Below are 16098 nucleotides of genomic sequence, written 5' to 3'. Positions count from 1 at the left end.
GGGCTGTCAGCTGAGGCCTGATTAACATTGGGGGTCTGATTGGTGGTCTGACCAGAGGTCTAATGAAATTTTTTCTTATTGTCCTCCTCTAAAACATAGGTGCGTCTTATAGGGCGAAAAATACGGTAATAAGTTGTGATATTATATATAGTGAATGATGGATCCTGTGTTATCTATACAGAGGTGTTACTTATTGTAATCTTGCCTGTGGCGATAATGATAATAGCTACTGGTAAGCTACAGAAAGGGAAATCATGACCTATTATTACAACTAGTGGCCAGTGCAAATACGGCAGGATTATATACACATTTATTAAATATACATAGTGACAGAATTTATTTAATTTTTATTCACCAAAAGTTCAAAAAAATATGATTAACATAAAAACATGATGTAAACATTTTCTGATGACACATTCCCTTTAATACTCTTCTTCACGCTCATAGTTACTATTGTCTTCGTAGTATTTAACAGAAAGATAAGAAAAGGTATTTAGATATATTTTTGCTACAATTTAGGGATGTTTCATGATATCATTTTTACTGTAGCAAAATGTTGGAGCTCACGTTCCTCTCCTAGCGTTGGACCAGCAGGAAACCTTCGCAGCTGGACACACTTTAATATGAAGTAACTTGTGTTCTGCACAATATGTAAAATAAAAAGGTGCACTTAAAAAAAAAATCCCTCTTCCCAGATAATCAGGATACTTGCTCCATGGGGTAAATCTCTCTGGTACAGGATACGTGTGGTCTTTTAAGAAAATTACAATCTATCAGAGCAAAGCAGGTTTGAGGTGCAGAGAGGACAGGCTTCCATAAATTCTGCGGACCCATCTCTGGAAGCTTCTTCACTCAAGATTTATTGAAACATGAAAAGCCCAGATAACTATTATCCTGAGGACTATGGAAGCTGCACTGTACAGACAACATGGGGCATGTCAGGAGACAGACAGACAGTAGATCTTGTACAATGACAGTAACAGGTGTTCCACACATGCACCTGCCAGAAAGATTGATGACACAAAGATGCTCCTGGCTTTCTTTACCAAATCTTCAAGATCTTTTCCAGACATAAACTTAAGGCTCATGCACACAAACGTATTTTTTGCCTGCATCCGATCTGCACTTTTTGCATTCACTGTAATTGGGCCACAAAAGATGCAGAGAGCACACTGTGTGCTGTCCCAATCCATATTTCCGTTCCTTGGAATAAAGCAAAAAATACTACAACACGGACAAAAATAGGACTGCTCTATAGAGGCCAGGACGTACCATTCCGCAAAATGCGGAATGCACACAGAAGGTGTCCGCAAAACAAGCTACGGTCATGTGCAGGAGCCCTTAAGCTCTGGTCACAACGGCTTTATGGTTATCACGTTTCCAATGCCTTTAATGGGGGAAAGGAGGATACTAACAGACTCAAAGTCAATGGAATTACAATAAATAAATGAATAAATAAAATAAAAAGACCCGTCATATTGCTTCAAGTGGCTGTCTTCTCAGAAATAACCCCTTTCAATTCAGGCACTAGCATCCCTGCCAAACAGCCGATTCACTGAAGAAGGTTTTAATCAACCAGTAATGTAGTACAAGATGAATGGCCATCCATGTAACATACGGGCCTCTTGAGTCTTGTAGACTTCTGGTCCAGCGGGGACAGGAGGCTCAGTGCCAGAACTAGGAGGCTCCGAGGAGGTGGGCAAAGCTTAGATCTCTGACAACCTCTCTAAATGACAGCTATCAAACTGCATCAGAAAAATAGCATCAAAAGTTTGCAACTTTTTACTCATTTATTCAGCGCTAGAGATTCTTCTAAAAAAAAAATTAGCGGGGAAGGGCATATACAGCCCAATGGATTTTACACCTGAAATCTACGCCAGCTCACAGACTTCTTGACCTCTTAACATAGTAACATACGGTAGATTGTAAGGCTGAAAAAAAAGACACAAGTCCACGCAGTTCAGCCTGTTATCCTTCCAAGCTGATCTCTTAATGATATTGTTGCATCTCACGCCAGCGTAGACTAGATCAAGACTGACATTAGGCAACGCCAGTCTTGAACTCCCTCCATCGTGCATTTGTAGAAGAATTTTAATTCTGCAACAAGGTTTACTACATGCCCCGTTCACAAACCACATAAAAACCAGAAGCAGATTCTACGTATGGTGCAGATTCTCAAATCTACGGCCTACGCCGCGCTGAGATTTTGTAGCTCGTTTGAAAGTGATTTTGACACTATAGAAACAAAGTAGTGGGTCCAGCACTCGGGTCTTGAATAAAACCATAAATCTTTTATTTCAAATATTTTTTTAAAATATTTGAAATAAAAGATTTATGTTTTTTTCAAGACCCAAGTGCTGGACCCACTACTTTGTTTCTACAGTGGATTTGCTTCTTCTAAGGATCGGTGCACAGAGGACTAACAAAGGCGGTGGGCTGATCGCATTTACGGTATTTCTTTATGCGATTTTGATACTAAATTTCAATCCAAATGTTGTGACCGCTGCAAGATCCTATAGTTATCAGTCTATATATGCTCTGACCAACCATATGGCTATGTCTATAGGCAGAGGTTGTTTTTTTTTTTTTTTTTCCCCCCGCATACTTTTTCTGATCTTTATCAAATATTGGAGAAATGTAAAATACGAAACATTGCAGAAAAACATAATTCAAGACACTCACCATAAAAAGTACATTTTATCTACATGTACAATAAATGCTAAAAGACGTTTAACACCTGGAAAAAAACACTCCTAAGCATACAGGCTGGTCATCTCCAGTGAAAACAGAGGACGAGTCACAGGAGAGGAATGTCAGTCCCCGGAGGGTTATCTAGGGAGGAATCTTCTCTTTATTAATGGTCACATGCTGACCTTTCCTGGAGTTTTCTTTAAAGTGCTAGAGCACGCCATCAACCCACTGTCAGGGGTTGACCGTCATTTATATTAATACTGACAGGTCAGCGGCATGTTTCCCTCGTTGTCCATCTCTTTTGTTTTTTTAAATTCCACAGCAAGAAAACACTAGTCTTGGCCAAAATGCAGGGTCAAGGAATTGTCAGAAGTATGCGTTGTCACACAAACACTGAACAGAATGGAAAGTCTCTTCAGCCAATCAAACTTATTTTATAAGAGAACATCTTGCTGCACAAATGTCAAATTATTTTCGTAGGGACGCACATAGGTCATGCTGTCTAATCTTCTCAAAAATGTATTTGGTAAGACATGTTAGCTTTTGGAAGGTACTGGTTTTCCTCGTGGAGATCCAGATGGTCTTACAGGCAACGCTTCCTGAGAAAAGTATGCAAATTTAGCTCTCCTCCAGAAGGAAGAAAACTGTCTCTGCAGCGCCAAGGAACAATGACATGTCCATACAATGGAGCAAATACATCAAACCACCGATCACGCAACATCAAAGACCTTCTTGTCCCGTCCATAAAGTACAGACTACCAGGAGAATAACATACAGCAGCATCAACAGAAAAACATCCTCCAAACAGATCCCAAGGAACACAGGAGAGCTGTGCTTTTAGTCATTAGGCAAAAATCCCAGTTTTTGCCAGCACACACGTGTCTACCATTATCATAGCAGAAAGTGCTGTGACTCCGCGCCATCAATAGACCACAGAAAGCTTTTGTGTTGTAGGGGTTTTGCAAGAATGGGGTGGGGGTAGGTTTGGCAACCCCACCCCCCACTTGGCCAGACCTGTTAAGGATAGCTTACTTACCTGCTTCCTCTCCGCTCCTTCTCCTCCAGGCCTGGTCTGCTCCAATGGGTTCCCTCGCCGTAAACATCCGGTTTGACATGGCTACAGCCAATCACTGGACACAGCAGTAACCGGCTCCCCTTAAAGGGATTCTGTCACCAGGTTTCACCCCTTTAAGATAAAAATATGCTTATGTTCAGGGTGCCTTCACGATTCCTAATGTGGTCTTATAAATGTAATCTGTAGGCTCATTTTGCTAAAAAAAAACGCCATTACTAACCTGTCAGTCAAAAAAATAAAAGGTGCCCAAGGGGATGTAAATGGATCCAAGCTGCCGGCCGCACCAACCGCCGTTCGTGCCCAGCGCCGCCTTTCCCGACCTCAGCGCCGCCTCATAATCTTCTGTGACGCCTCCCGCTCTCCCTCCCTCCCCCTCCTCCTGCTGTAACATCGCTGTGACGCCTCCCGCTCTCCCTCCCTCCCCCCTCCTCCTGCTGTAACATCGCTGTGACGCCTCCCGCTCTCCCTCCCTCCCCCCTCCTCCTGCTGTAACATCGCTGTGACGCCTCCCGCTCTCCCTCCCTCCCCCCTCCTCCTGCTGCAACATCGCTGTGACGCCTCCCGCTCTCCCTCCTCCTCCTGCTGCAACATCGCTGTGACGCCTCCCGCTCTCCCTCCCTCCTCCTCCTGCTGCTGTAACATCGCTGTGACGCCTCCCCTCCTCCTATAACATCGCTGTGACTCCTCCCGCTCTCCCTCCCTCCCCCCTCCTCGTGCAACATCGCTGTGACGCCTCCCGCTCTCCCTCCCTCCCTCCTCCTGCTGTAACATCGCTGATGCCTCCCGCTCTTCCTCCCTCCCCCCTCCTCCTGCTGTAACATCGCTGTGACGCCTCCCGCTCTCCCTCCCTCCTCCTCCTGCTGCAACATCGCTGTGACGCCTCCCGCTCTCCCTCCCTCCCTCCTCCTGCTGTAACATCGCTGTGATGCCTCCCGCTCTCCCTCCCTCCCCCCTCCTCCTGTTGTAACATCGCTGTGACGCCTCCCCTCCTCCTCCTGCTGCAACATCGCTGTGACGCCTACCGCTCTCCCTCCCTCCTCCTCTTGCTGTAACATCGCTGTGACGCCTCCCGCTCTCCCTCCCTCCCCACTCCTCCTGCTGCAACATCGCTGTGACGCCTCCCGCTCTCCCTCCCCCCTCCTCCTGCTGCTGTAACATTGCGATGTTACAGCAGAAGGAGGGGGAGGGAGGGAGAGCGGGAGGCGTCACAGAAGATTATGAGGCGGCGCTGAGGTCGGGAAAGGCGGCGCTTGGATCCATTTACATCCCCTTGGGCACCTTATTTTTTTGACTGACAGGTTAGTAATAGCGTTTTTTTTTTAGCAAAATGAGCTTACAGATTACATTTATAAGACCACATTAGGAATCGTGAAGGCACCCTGAACATAAGCATATTTTTATCTTAAAGGGGTGAAACCTGGTGACAGAATCCCTTTAAGTCATAACAAATGGTGACATGACATAAGGGAATCCAGTTTCTGCCGCCGCCAGAGATTGGCTGTGACGATGTCAAACCGGATGTTTACAGCGAGGGAACCCATTGGAGCAGCCCAAACCTGGAGGAGAAGGAGCAGAAAGACAGAGTCAGGAAGCAGGTAAGTAAGCTTCCCTTTACAGGTCCGGCCAAGTGAAGAGGTTTGCCAAAACAACCCCCTCCCCTACACACACCCATACCTAGGGGCGGATTGGCCATAGACCTTACAGGGAAATTCCCCGGTGGACCGATGCCCAGGGGGCCACCTAGACCCTCCTCACCGCCGTCCAGTGGAAGTTTTTGGGGATGTTTTTTGTGCTTCTGGCAGTATTTTGTGATGGACTGTGGTATTTGGCTCTGTTGGGGTGGAATAATGTGTCACAATATGGTATTGCTGACCCTGCCTTCCATCAGTTTGGACCAGACTACAAAATGCAGCCCAGACTACAAAATTAAGCCACTTTTAGTATTTTTTCCAGTCCGCCCTTGCCCCCACCCTATTCTTGCACAACCCCTTTAAGAGGCCTCCCATCTATGTATACCATTGACCCCAGATGATAAATATAATTTAGAAACACGTAGGGTCTTAAGAAATGAGGACAGCTCGTTGTATTGGAGGGTGAGCTTAGTTTTATCCTTCTACAATTGGGGTGTGATACTTTTATACATCTCCAACACGGCCTCAACTCTTGCTCTACATGTCTGTTTTAGCAACGACTTGCATTCCCCATGTAAATTCTGGAGCATCTATTCCCTTGATTGTAAAGAGCTGCAGAATATATTGGCGGTATATAAAGATTATTATTAGCATCATCATCTATTCTTAGGACTCTACAATGGTTGAAGGTGAAGATTAAATGAATTCCAAAAGGCATAAGGTTAAAGATGATACATTTTCTTTGAATTTTTTATTTTTTTTTCATAGTTAATGCATTAAACAGAAAGGCTTTGCTTCCAGAGGCCCAGAGCTTCCCCATTATTTCAGTGTAAGGAGCCCAGGTCCCGTGGATGGAGGAGCCGCTGGACAACTGCGTGCTGAGAGCGCTCATACAGGATGAACCTCAAGACAATAATAACAAATACCCTCCACAGTCCAAAAAAAAGAATAGCTCAGCAGGACCGGACACGGCTCAGCGCTGGCAGCGCAACCAAATATTTCCTCTATTTATCCAGCCTCCTTCCCAAAAAGCCATTTCATGAAATAAGCAAAACTGCAGCCCATCCGATAGACTTCAGAAGCAGTTATTATAGTGGATGAGGAAATGTACAGCAAGTGTAAGGCCGGTTTCAGACTTTTTTGATCTGCGAAACACCTTCCGTATTACGGCAGCATTTCATAGACTGACGCAAACTCAGTAACATGTAATTACAGGACAGTAGACACACGGTCAGGTCATAAATCATTATGATGCAGTGATTTCAGGTTAGCCAAGACACGATAAAACCAGGAGATGCAGCCATCATGAGGACTCTCCTTCAAGGACTGAACACACTGGTCAGAAACCAGCCTGGCTGAAGCTGTCCAGCTGTGGAAAGGCTTAGAAAGCAGGACATTACGGCTATTTTGGAGCCAAATCCAGTAGTGCTTCCTGTCCTTTAAAGGGAACCTGTCATCAACTTTATACAGCCCATACTAACAGCAGTATAAAGTAGAGACAAATTAATTGATTTCAGCGGTCAGTCATTTCTAAGTTAAAAGTAAGTGGTTGCCGAGAACCAACATCACAAACATTGCAGACTAGGCCTGGAAAAAAAAGAGTCAAGAGTCAAATCTACATAAGAAGAGTCCTGGCTATTCATGAATCCCTGCTCTCCTGCCCACCTGCTGATGACTGACCGTCTTCTACCGAGTTTCCTCCTTTCTCTCTAGGAGAGACCTGCCAATCATCAGCAGATGGTTGAGGAGAGCAGGAGATTATTAATAACCAGGACTCTTCTCAGGTAGATCTGACTCTTCTCAAGGCCTGGGCTGTAATGATTATGATGCTGGTTCTCAGCAACCACTTACTATTAGCTCATGAGTGACACATCACTGAGATCAGCATTTCTGTCTGTATTTTATGCTGCCCTCAGTGAGGTTAGCATAAAGTTGATGACAGGTTCTCTTTAAGGGGGCTTACAGACTGTCTAATGAATAATTTTTTAGCCAAGTTGTTTATAGTAGACATGGCTGGTGGAAGTCAGGACCTTAATGCTTGTGGAGACCCTCTCCTTCTGGTTCTTCTTCACATGGGTTCAGGAAGAGGCCGATACCAGATTTTATAAAATGTATTCATCAGGTATACATGTTTCCTGTCGCTATATATGGGCCTGTAAACTCTGAGATGCTATAAGTATCCAAGATTTGTTGTTTAATAAGACACGACTGTCAAACAACAAATACAGATCGGGCTGATTGGATTTTTTCTGTTTGATCTTCATTGCCAACTATGACACTGCCCTATCTCCTAGAAGATTTACCCTAAGTTCACACTTGAGCGTTTTACAGCGCGTTCCTACGCGCTGTAAAACGCGCAACACATGAAAACCAATGCTTCCCTATGGGGCTGGTTCACATTTTCACGTTTTACAGCGCGTTTGAACGCGCTGTAAAACGCCCGACGCTCAAACAAGTACAGGAGCTTTTTTTGGGGCGTTTGACGCGCGTTTGGGCCATAGACTCTTTGGACAACACTGCTGTCAATCACCCAAACGCGCGTCAAACGCGCGTTTACTATTACAAAAAACGCGCATAAAAACGCGCGACAAAAACGCGCATAGAAACGCGCGTTTGGGAAACGCTTAGGTGTGAAACCAGGGTTAAAGATCAGCTATGTTAAAATCCAAGGGTGTGGTGGCTCACCTGCTTGAGCAAGATGTTTAGGTGCTCAAAGTCTAGACTGACTCACCCAGTCAGAAAGGCATTCAAGAAAAAGACAATGTAGACAAGCACGCTGTATATGGAATCAGCACATACGGCGGACTCTGGTGCAGCGATGGTGGTAAATTATTATTATTCTGAAAAACTATTCACAAAATTTAAAAATAGTAGATAAAAAACAGTAATGAATCATAAATCATATTCGAGCAGAATTTTGCAACAGAGAATCAAATAGGTCATATGTGAATATACTTGCAATATATGTTCATATAGGAGCAGTATATAATAATGATGATGCACTTGCAGTTAGAGACAGGTCGTGATATATCCCCTATCTTGCAGAGCGGCAGTCTGACTATAATATGACGCAATATGAGTCTGATGCGATCTCAGTGCGGTATCGGTGGGTGCACTAGGTATGGACACAAAACAGAGGGATTTATTCTCAGACCAGGGGGATCTCCCGTACCACAAACAGTCTATTAGGACGGACAAATTGCTCAGCCTACGAGCCTGCTCTATAATACTACATGGATTATGTAAAACCCTGGATCTTTGAAAATAATGCGGTATGGTGGAGAATATATAGTGGACCAGTACCTGGTGGCGTGCAACCAGAACTAAGCGTACTGGCCGCCGTTACCTTTCTTACTGACCGCGTCGCTTGTCTGCTCCTGCTGGCTGAGAGAAGCCGTGTATTCAGCATCTCGTTTAATTCGGTGCAGTATATTTCGTTATGTTAGTATTCCCACTGGTCCGTGGTAGCAAGGAGTAGGTACAGTTTGCGCATCCACTGCCGGGTAGGTGACATTTGATTGATTCCTTTACTCTGAGTGACACGGTTTAGGAATCTTAGATTTTCAGATTGCACCATTTTGTGACCTAGATACCCCACCTCAGACTGTGAGGTTTGTAGTATACTGCATTTATCGATTATTTTTTATCTACTATTTTTTAATTTGTGAATATTTTTTTAGTCTGAATAAATATTTTTTAGTCAGAATAAATAATTTAGCACCATCACTGCACCAGAGTCCGCCGTATGTGCTGATTCCATATACAGAGTGCCTGTCTATATTATTGTCTTTATGTTAAAATCCAACATGTCCTATGCCATGATGTTGGGATGCCCCAATTCACATTAGACTGTTTGGATGCTCCTTACAACAACTGTGCCTTGACCAGAGGATTAGTTACAGAAGTGAATCTTGCCCTGAGACATCTAGGTGTATGGGCGTCCGATTCACTAGCAGCTTTCAAAGAAGAACTGCTTGTGGACAATTCCCTCATTCCTTGAGGATCTTTCATCTCTGTAACTTCCCGGTAACCACCATGTAGGGTAGACATAACGCGCTATAACTAACTGGAAGAAGGGTGACAGAAGTAGATTTCCCAGAATTGAGAATCCTCAGAACGGTCTTCTCTTGTAATGGAGACATACCTTCTAATGTGGAATTTCCTGTTTGCACATATTGCTCGAATCCTTGTCTTTCTGCTAATACTCGGCAGTATGTATGGCGAGCACACCTAGGTAACACTATATACAACTAATCTATCACAGGCACCAGCAGAGCACAGCAGGATCCTGCAGGAGCAACATCGCCAAACCAGTTCACCAAGAGCAGCGCTCTCCCGAAATCAGGAACTAAAAACATATTTTTTCCTAATAAAGATTATCTTGTAGATATTGGATTAATATATATTAAGGGCGATGTCCGAGTTAGTATAAATTTTCCCCCAAATGCTATAAAATCATCCTACACCCACCTGTTCCTCCTCCACTGTTCTTATTAGCACCACCATTCTGGTCCTGTTCCTGGGGTTCATATACAGTATAAACCAGGGGTTAGCAACCTTCGGTACTCCAGCTGCTGTGAAACTACAACTCCCAGCATTCACACTTGCTCGGCTTATCTTGTAACTCCCTTATAAGTGAAAGGAGGATGCTGGGAGTTGTAGTTTTAACAGCTGGAGTGCCGTAGGTTGCTGATCCCTGGTATAAGCCAAGCACACGACCAAATCTGTTTTGTGGTCCGTGTGCAGCCCGCCTCTGTATGTCCATTCCAAGAACTGTAGAACGTAAATTGGCTGAGGTCAATGGCTCCTGCAGTCACATGTTGTTCATCTCTAGGTCACCGCTGCAGCCTCGTATGCGAACATCTGGAGGAATGAAACACTGAAAGCCAGGGAGAAACATTTAGTGACGCAGGAAATTTTAGGAAATAATGTGGGCCTACGAGTCCATTTAATGTATGCACCGGGTACCCTGGAGATGCAGTGTTAAAATACCCTAAAGGGGTTGCCGAGATAGAAAGAGGGATCTATTCACCCCCCCCCCCCTTCCCCCTCCCAAATAGCACCACTCTTTTCCATTGGCAATGTCTGGTATTGCAGCTCATCCCGATTCAAATGAATAGGACTTAAAGGGGTGTTCCCATCATAGACAATGGGGACACGCACCTACACAGAGAACAGAGCCATAAAAGTGTCAAAGGGCGCCCCCATTCATTTTTATGGGGCTACCGAAAATAGCAGAGCACTGGCTTGGCTATTTGCGCCTGCCCCATAGAAATAAACGGGAGAGGTGGCCACGCAAGCGTGGTGCGCTCCAATTCACTTGAATGGGGACAGAGCTTGCTGGTGGGCGGACCTTGTTGCGCTGGGACCCACACCTATCAGACAATGAGGACATTCCCATTGTCGCACATGGGAATATCCCTTTAAGACCTCATATGTTCTTTATATTGGTTAGTCCTTAAAACTTCATGGCTGACGGTGTCACGCAGCATTAAAATGTCAAGAAACCACTGACCCAGCGTCATTTATCATATTCTGGGAAAAACAGTCACCAGCCTCCCTTTAATCTTCCTCAAATTACAGCTGGCACTTCCTAGCAAATAAAACATCCTTGAAAGGTGCCAATTTACCTGAAGCCATATAAGATTATTTCACAGGATTATCATTAAACCGTCAGTGAAGACGACTCGGCAAGCTCCTAACTAATCATTCCAGTCAGGCACATTATGCTGGCGGCACGCACAAATTTGTTCTGAAGTGCAGCTCCACTTTTGAACAGCAATTTGAATATATATATAATAATGTATGCCAGCGGAAAACCCCTTTTTATGCCATAAAAAGTGTGACTGATGTTAGAGCAAGGTCCAAGACTCAAACACATCCAAGATAGGGAGGTCTCATCCGGAATGAAGAAGTTCAGGGGCACCGGTATGTTATAAGGGGTGCAGTCACACCTAGCTCATGGCGCCTCATGAGGCCCAAAGCCTTCTCTGCCACAGAAGAAGGCACCAGTGTTATAATAGGTGGGGGCCCCATTTCAGTTTGTATCCAGGAGCTTCATGTTACTCCTCTGGAGAGGTGGCTTGTAGTTATAAAATGTCAAGTAACAAGAAACCTTTTTGGTGAAAATCACCTTCTAATCTAAGTGGAAGACAGAAGACTAAGGCATAAGTAGTCTCTGGAGAGGCAAAAAGGTGTATAAGGAATAATATGCTGCATAAAGAACATAGAAATGACACAATGGCCGCAGTATGGTATTCATAAAGCACTACCACTCACCACATCCATTCACAAACAGAGCAGAGCAGTCAAAATGGTTCATGACCACAAGGGCCTTTTCAAACTTGGTCCAGGATAGGAAGAAGCCCATTTACCTGCCAGATTGTTTTTAGAGTATAAAAGAAAACCAAAATGCCCAGAGGAAACCCACACAAACTGCATCCAGATGTTGCTCTGGCTGAGCTCGAATCAATGGCCCCAGGATATTAAAATATGTATATAGGGTCCATCAAAAGAGCAAAAGTAGGTATTAAAGGGGTTGTCCAGGTTCAGAGCCGAGCACGGACATATCCAGAATTTCACCCAGGCAGCCCCCCAACCAAGAGTATCGGAGCATTTCATGCTCTGTTGCTCTTCTTTGCCCTACGCTGAATCGTGCAGGGCAAAGGCATTTTCAGGAGTTCCAGTGACAAACTGGGCTCTCCTTAGGGCTGCCAGGCGGAGGCTTCTGCCCAGCAGTGAGCCCAGTGACGTCACCGGGAACGCTAGGCAGGCTTTAGCGCTGCCCTAGCCTGTAAAACAGCTATGGCAGCTCTAAAGCGGGCCCATCAGAGCAGGCGACGTCACTGAACACACAGCAACGTATTATTGTAAATAAAAAAGCCCATGCCCTGCGCGATCCTGCACAGGGCAAGGGAGCGCATCAGAGGACCCGGACAACCCCTTTAAAATATAAGACGCCAATGTATAATACATGTATAAAGTAATGTAGCCCTCCAAAAGATAAATAGTACAATTACCTACCACCTGGCATCTCTGTAAACAGGAATGCAGCACAACCCCCAGTGGCTGAATTGGACAGAATACACATTACACACACACATTATTTCCTCTAAATAAAATTTTAGATTTCTATCTGTAAACCAGTATGCTTTTAATATGCTTTCATGCAATGAATTTCACCAAGCCCGGTGGTCCCTTGGAAAAGTGCATATCCATATTCCACATTTCTAGAGCTGCGGGCAAGGAAACTAAGCCGGTATCAGGAATATCCAGAATATTCCTGATTTTTTTTAGCTTAAAAGGAGCCGAATAATTTAAGGTGAACTTTATATAGAAAAGTCACATTATTCACACGCTGCAATTCTTTATACATTACTCAGTGATGGAAGCAAGTGACTGCCAACAAGCAACCAATTAAAAGTCCTATATGGTATAACATCTGCAGCTGAGGTAAGTAACGGCGCATTTACACTGCACTGACTGGTAGACAATTATCAGGAAGGATGCGTTCCTCCCCGACAATTACCTGCTCATCAGTGGAGGTGAAGAGCTTCATTTTAAAAGGGCATCTGTCAGCAGATTTGTACCGATGAAACTGGCTGACCTGTAGCATGTGCACTTGGCAGCTGAAGGCATCTGTGTTGGTCCCATGTTCATATGTGCCCGCATTGCTGAGAAAAATTAAATTTTAATATATGCAAATTAGCTCTCTCTGTAACTGCTGCGCCCTCTCAACTTTGATTGACTGGGCCAGGCAGTGTAACCATCATCACACCTGTCCCTGTCAATAAAAGTGGAGAGGGGGCGGCAGTTGCAGAGAGCGGACGTCCACGCCCCCGTTGCTCCTAGAGACTCATTAGCATATATTAAAACATCATATTTCTCAGCAGTGCGGGCACATATGAACATGGGACCAACACAGATGCCTTCAGCTGCCAAGTGCACATGTAACAGGTCAGCCAGTTTCATAGGTACAAAACTGCTGACAGATACCGTTTAAATGGAGCAATCACCTCCACAGTATGCGGATGAGCAATGGCTAATGCTACAAATGAATTGTTTCTGGGTGGCAGATCGCTATTAACACAGTGCGATCTGCTGCCTAGAGACTATGATTTAGGTGTCTGCATTAAAGATCATTTCACCCGATGAACAAGTGTTTTGCTTATTCATTGGGTAATATGCGGCACCTTTACACAGGCAGATTATTGGGAACAAGCATTCGTACAAACGTTAATTCCGGATAATCTGCCCGACAACTGGGCAGTGTGAATAAGGCATTAGGCAGAAAAAATCCTACAATTCTAATAGTAATCCACCTGCACAGCCAAAATAATAAGATATTACCATACAATATGACCAACAATACAATCAACATCTTTAGACAAATCCACAGAGGAAAAAAAAAAAGGCAGGTTAAACGAGTAAGACTCTTTTTGGTTGGTCAACAAAAATGTTATGTGATTGAATACTTACATCATAAGCCTCTTTTCGTAGTCCTTTACTACTCCTTAACCAGCTTCTACTTAGTTCACTCAGTTCAGGGATGGGCTGAACCTTTAGCCTTACTGTATCTCCAGACTGGCGGATCATCTCTACAATTTCATCACGAGATTTATTCTCCACATTACGTCCATTGATTTCTACCAGTCGGTCACCTGGAACCAATCCCAAGGCAAGATCTTTAGTGCCAGCACCAGGTTCTGCAAAGTGGACAACCCTTCTATATACTTGTCCATCAGAAGCCCTATCCAACATGGTTGTCCTACGTAATGAGAAGCCAAAGTCTCCAGTGTTTCTCCTCTGTAGCACCAATTCTCTTGGCACAGGTGCCTGAGGTGGAAGCACAGAAGGTAACCGCAGATCAGCTGGAAAGGTCTTCGCTACTAGTTCTGGAATTTTGACAACAGGTTGATTATTGCTTGGTGGTATAACCTGCACTGAAGGCACAGAGTATGTATTGAGTTGGGTTTCAAAAGCTCTGATTTCAACCTGTGGTGAAGGAGCAGCAGAGTTTTCAGATGGGGTAGAGGTTTCAGACTGACTCTCATCTTTGCTCTTCTGGGAGAAGGAGAATCGTTTGACCATTTGAGCCACTCCAGTAGAATTCTGCTTGGCCAAAGACCCAAACTTAGCAGCTCGCTGGAGAACACTACCTTTAAAGTTGTTCTCCTCAATCTTCAAGTCATCGCTGGAGCTGGCAGTACTGAGGTGTCCAGAGTCATAGAAGATGCTTCCTCTATTGCTGACATTGTCTGACTCAATGTCGGTGAGGTTAAGTTCAGAGCTACTAGCTACCTTAATAGGTATAGGATTAGATATTTCCAGTTTGGTCTTGGAGTCCCTCTTTGAGGAACGATTAAGGTTAAAAAAGCCTCTTCTCATGCTCATCTCCTCCAGGCTCTTTAGCTCCGCTGCAGACATTCTCTCCTTCTTTTCTTTCTTTTTGTCCTTTCTGACTCCATCTCTGTCCTTATCTTTTTTCATTAAGTTGAACATGTTGGAATGTATTTATGATGTAGTGTGCAGAATGTGATCTGTACCGGTGTCAATATAGTCTTTTCTCTAGTGTTTCTCCAATCCTCATAGATAAATATTTCACTGAAAAGAAGAAGAGACAAGACAATGAGATAAGAAGAATGACTTCATGGAAGACTAAACACAGATCACTAGAGAAATGAGCCGGCTGCAGCAGCTGAGAAAAGTACAGTATTTCTATTGTCAGTTTTCAGAATCTGACACTTTGTATTTATGACTCTATTGGTATCTATTCCCTCAGTCACCATCACATATTTAAGCAATGCAGAACGTATTACATACATATTCATAATGTGGATGTCATTTTTATATCATTTAAAAGGGAGTCTGTCACCAGGAAATTCACTGTTTTCTAAGATCTTTTTACTGATGACCTATCCTCTGTAGGTCATCAGTATCTGAATGGAGTGGGTCCCCAGTGTCACTCAGGACCCCTGCCGATCAGCTATTTAAAAAGGCACTGGTGCTCGCAGTAGCGCTGCAGCCTTCTCTCTGCTCACAAAGCACGGCACTGTACATATGATAACAGCTGTGCTTGATATTCACTTCAATGGGGCTGCAACAAGTGACCAATGAACATGAGTTCACATGGCCTAGGGAAAGCTTTGAGAAGGCTGCAGCGATACTGCGAACATTAAAAGAGCTGATTGTTGGGGGTTCCCGGTGTCAGACCCCCTTGATCAGATACTGATGACCTAGCCTGAGGAAAGGTTATCAGTAAAAAAAAGAGCTCAGAAAACTCCTTTAAAATCAGACGTGACATCTTGGGCCAACTCAGCTAAATGTAATGTAGTTAGCACTAGGGTCCTAGGTTCGAATTTGACCAAGGACAACATCTGCATGGAGTTTGTATGTTCTCCCCGTTTTTGTGTGGGTTTCCTCTGGGTTCTCCGGTTTCCTTCCACACTCCAAAGACTTACTGATAGGGAATCTAGATTGTGAGCCCCATAGGAGACAGCCCAATGCTAATGTCTGTAAAATGTTGTGGAATATGTCAGCGCTATATAAGTACATAAAATAAATAATAAATATATACCTTTCACTTAGTAATCATTGTTTCATTTGTACTTTTATGCAAATGATCTGTTAAGTGCAAAAGGCCACTCTTGCTCCTCCTGCTTCTTCTGCCAGCCCCTCCTGCTCCATCTTGATTGACAGGGC

General features: G+C 44.2%; 1 protein-coding gene across 11 annotated transcripts in view; it reads right to left on the bottom strand.

Moving 5' to 3' along the window:
• Window positions 1-16098, bottom strand: part of LOC122930354 (unconventional myosin-XVIIIa-like) — a 331901-nt gene that overhangs the window by 261218 nt on the left and 54585 nt on the right. For all 11 annotated transcript variants that reach the window (XM_044283690.1, XM_044283691.1, XM_044283692.1 and 8 more), the window contains exon 2: window positions 13876-15000. In XM_044283690.1, coding sequence (XP_044139625.1) covers window positions 13876-14898 — 1023 coding nt within the window. In that variant the 5' untranslated portion in view covers window positions 14899-15000. The remainder of the gene's footprint in view (window positions 1-13875; window positions 15001-16098) is intronic.

This window comes from Bufo gargarizans, chromosome 3, assembly GCF_014858855.1.
Source record: "Bufo gargarizans isolate SCDJY-AF-19 chromosome 3, ASM1485885v1, whole genome shotgun sequence".
In the NCBI taxonomy this organism is placed as follows: Eukaryota; Metazoa; Chordata; class Amphibia; order Anura; family Bufonidae; genus Bufo; species Bufo gargarizans.
Note: the sequence above shows the minus strand (reverse complement) of the source record. Positions and strands in the feature narration are given on the sequence as shown.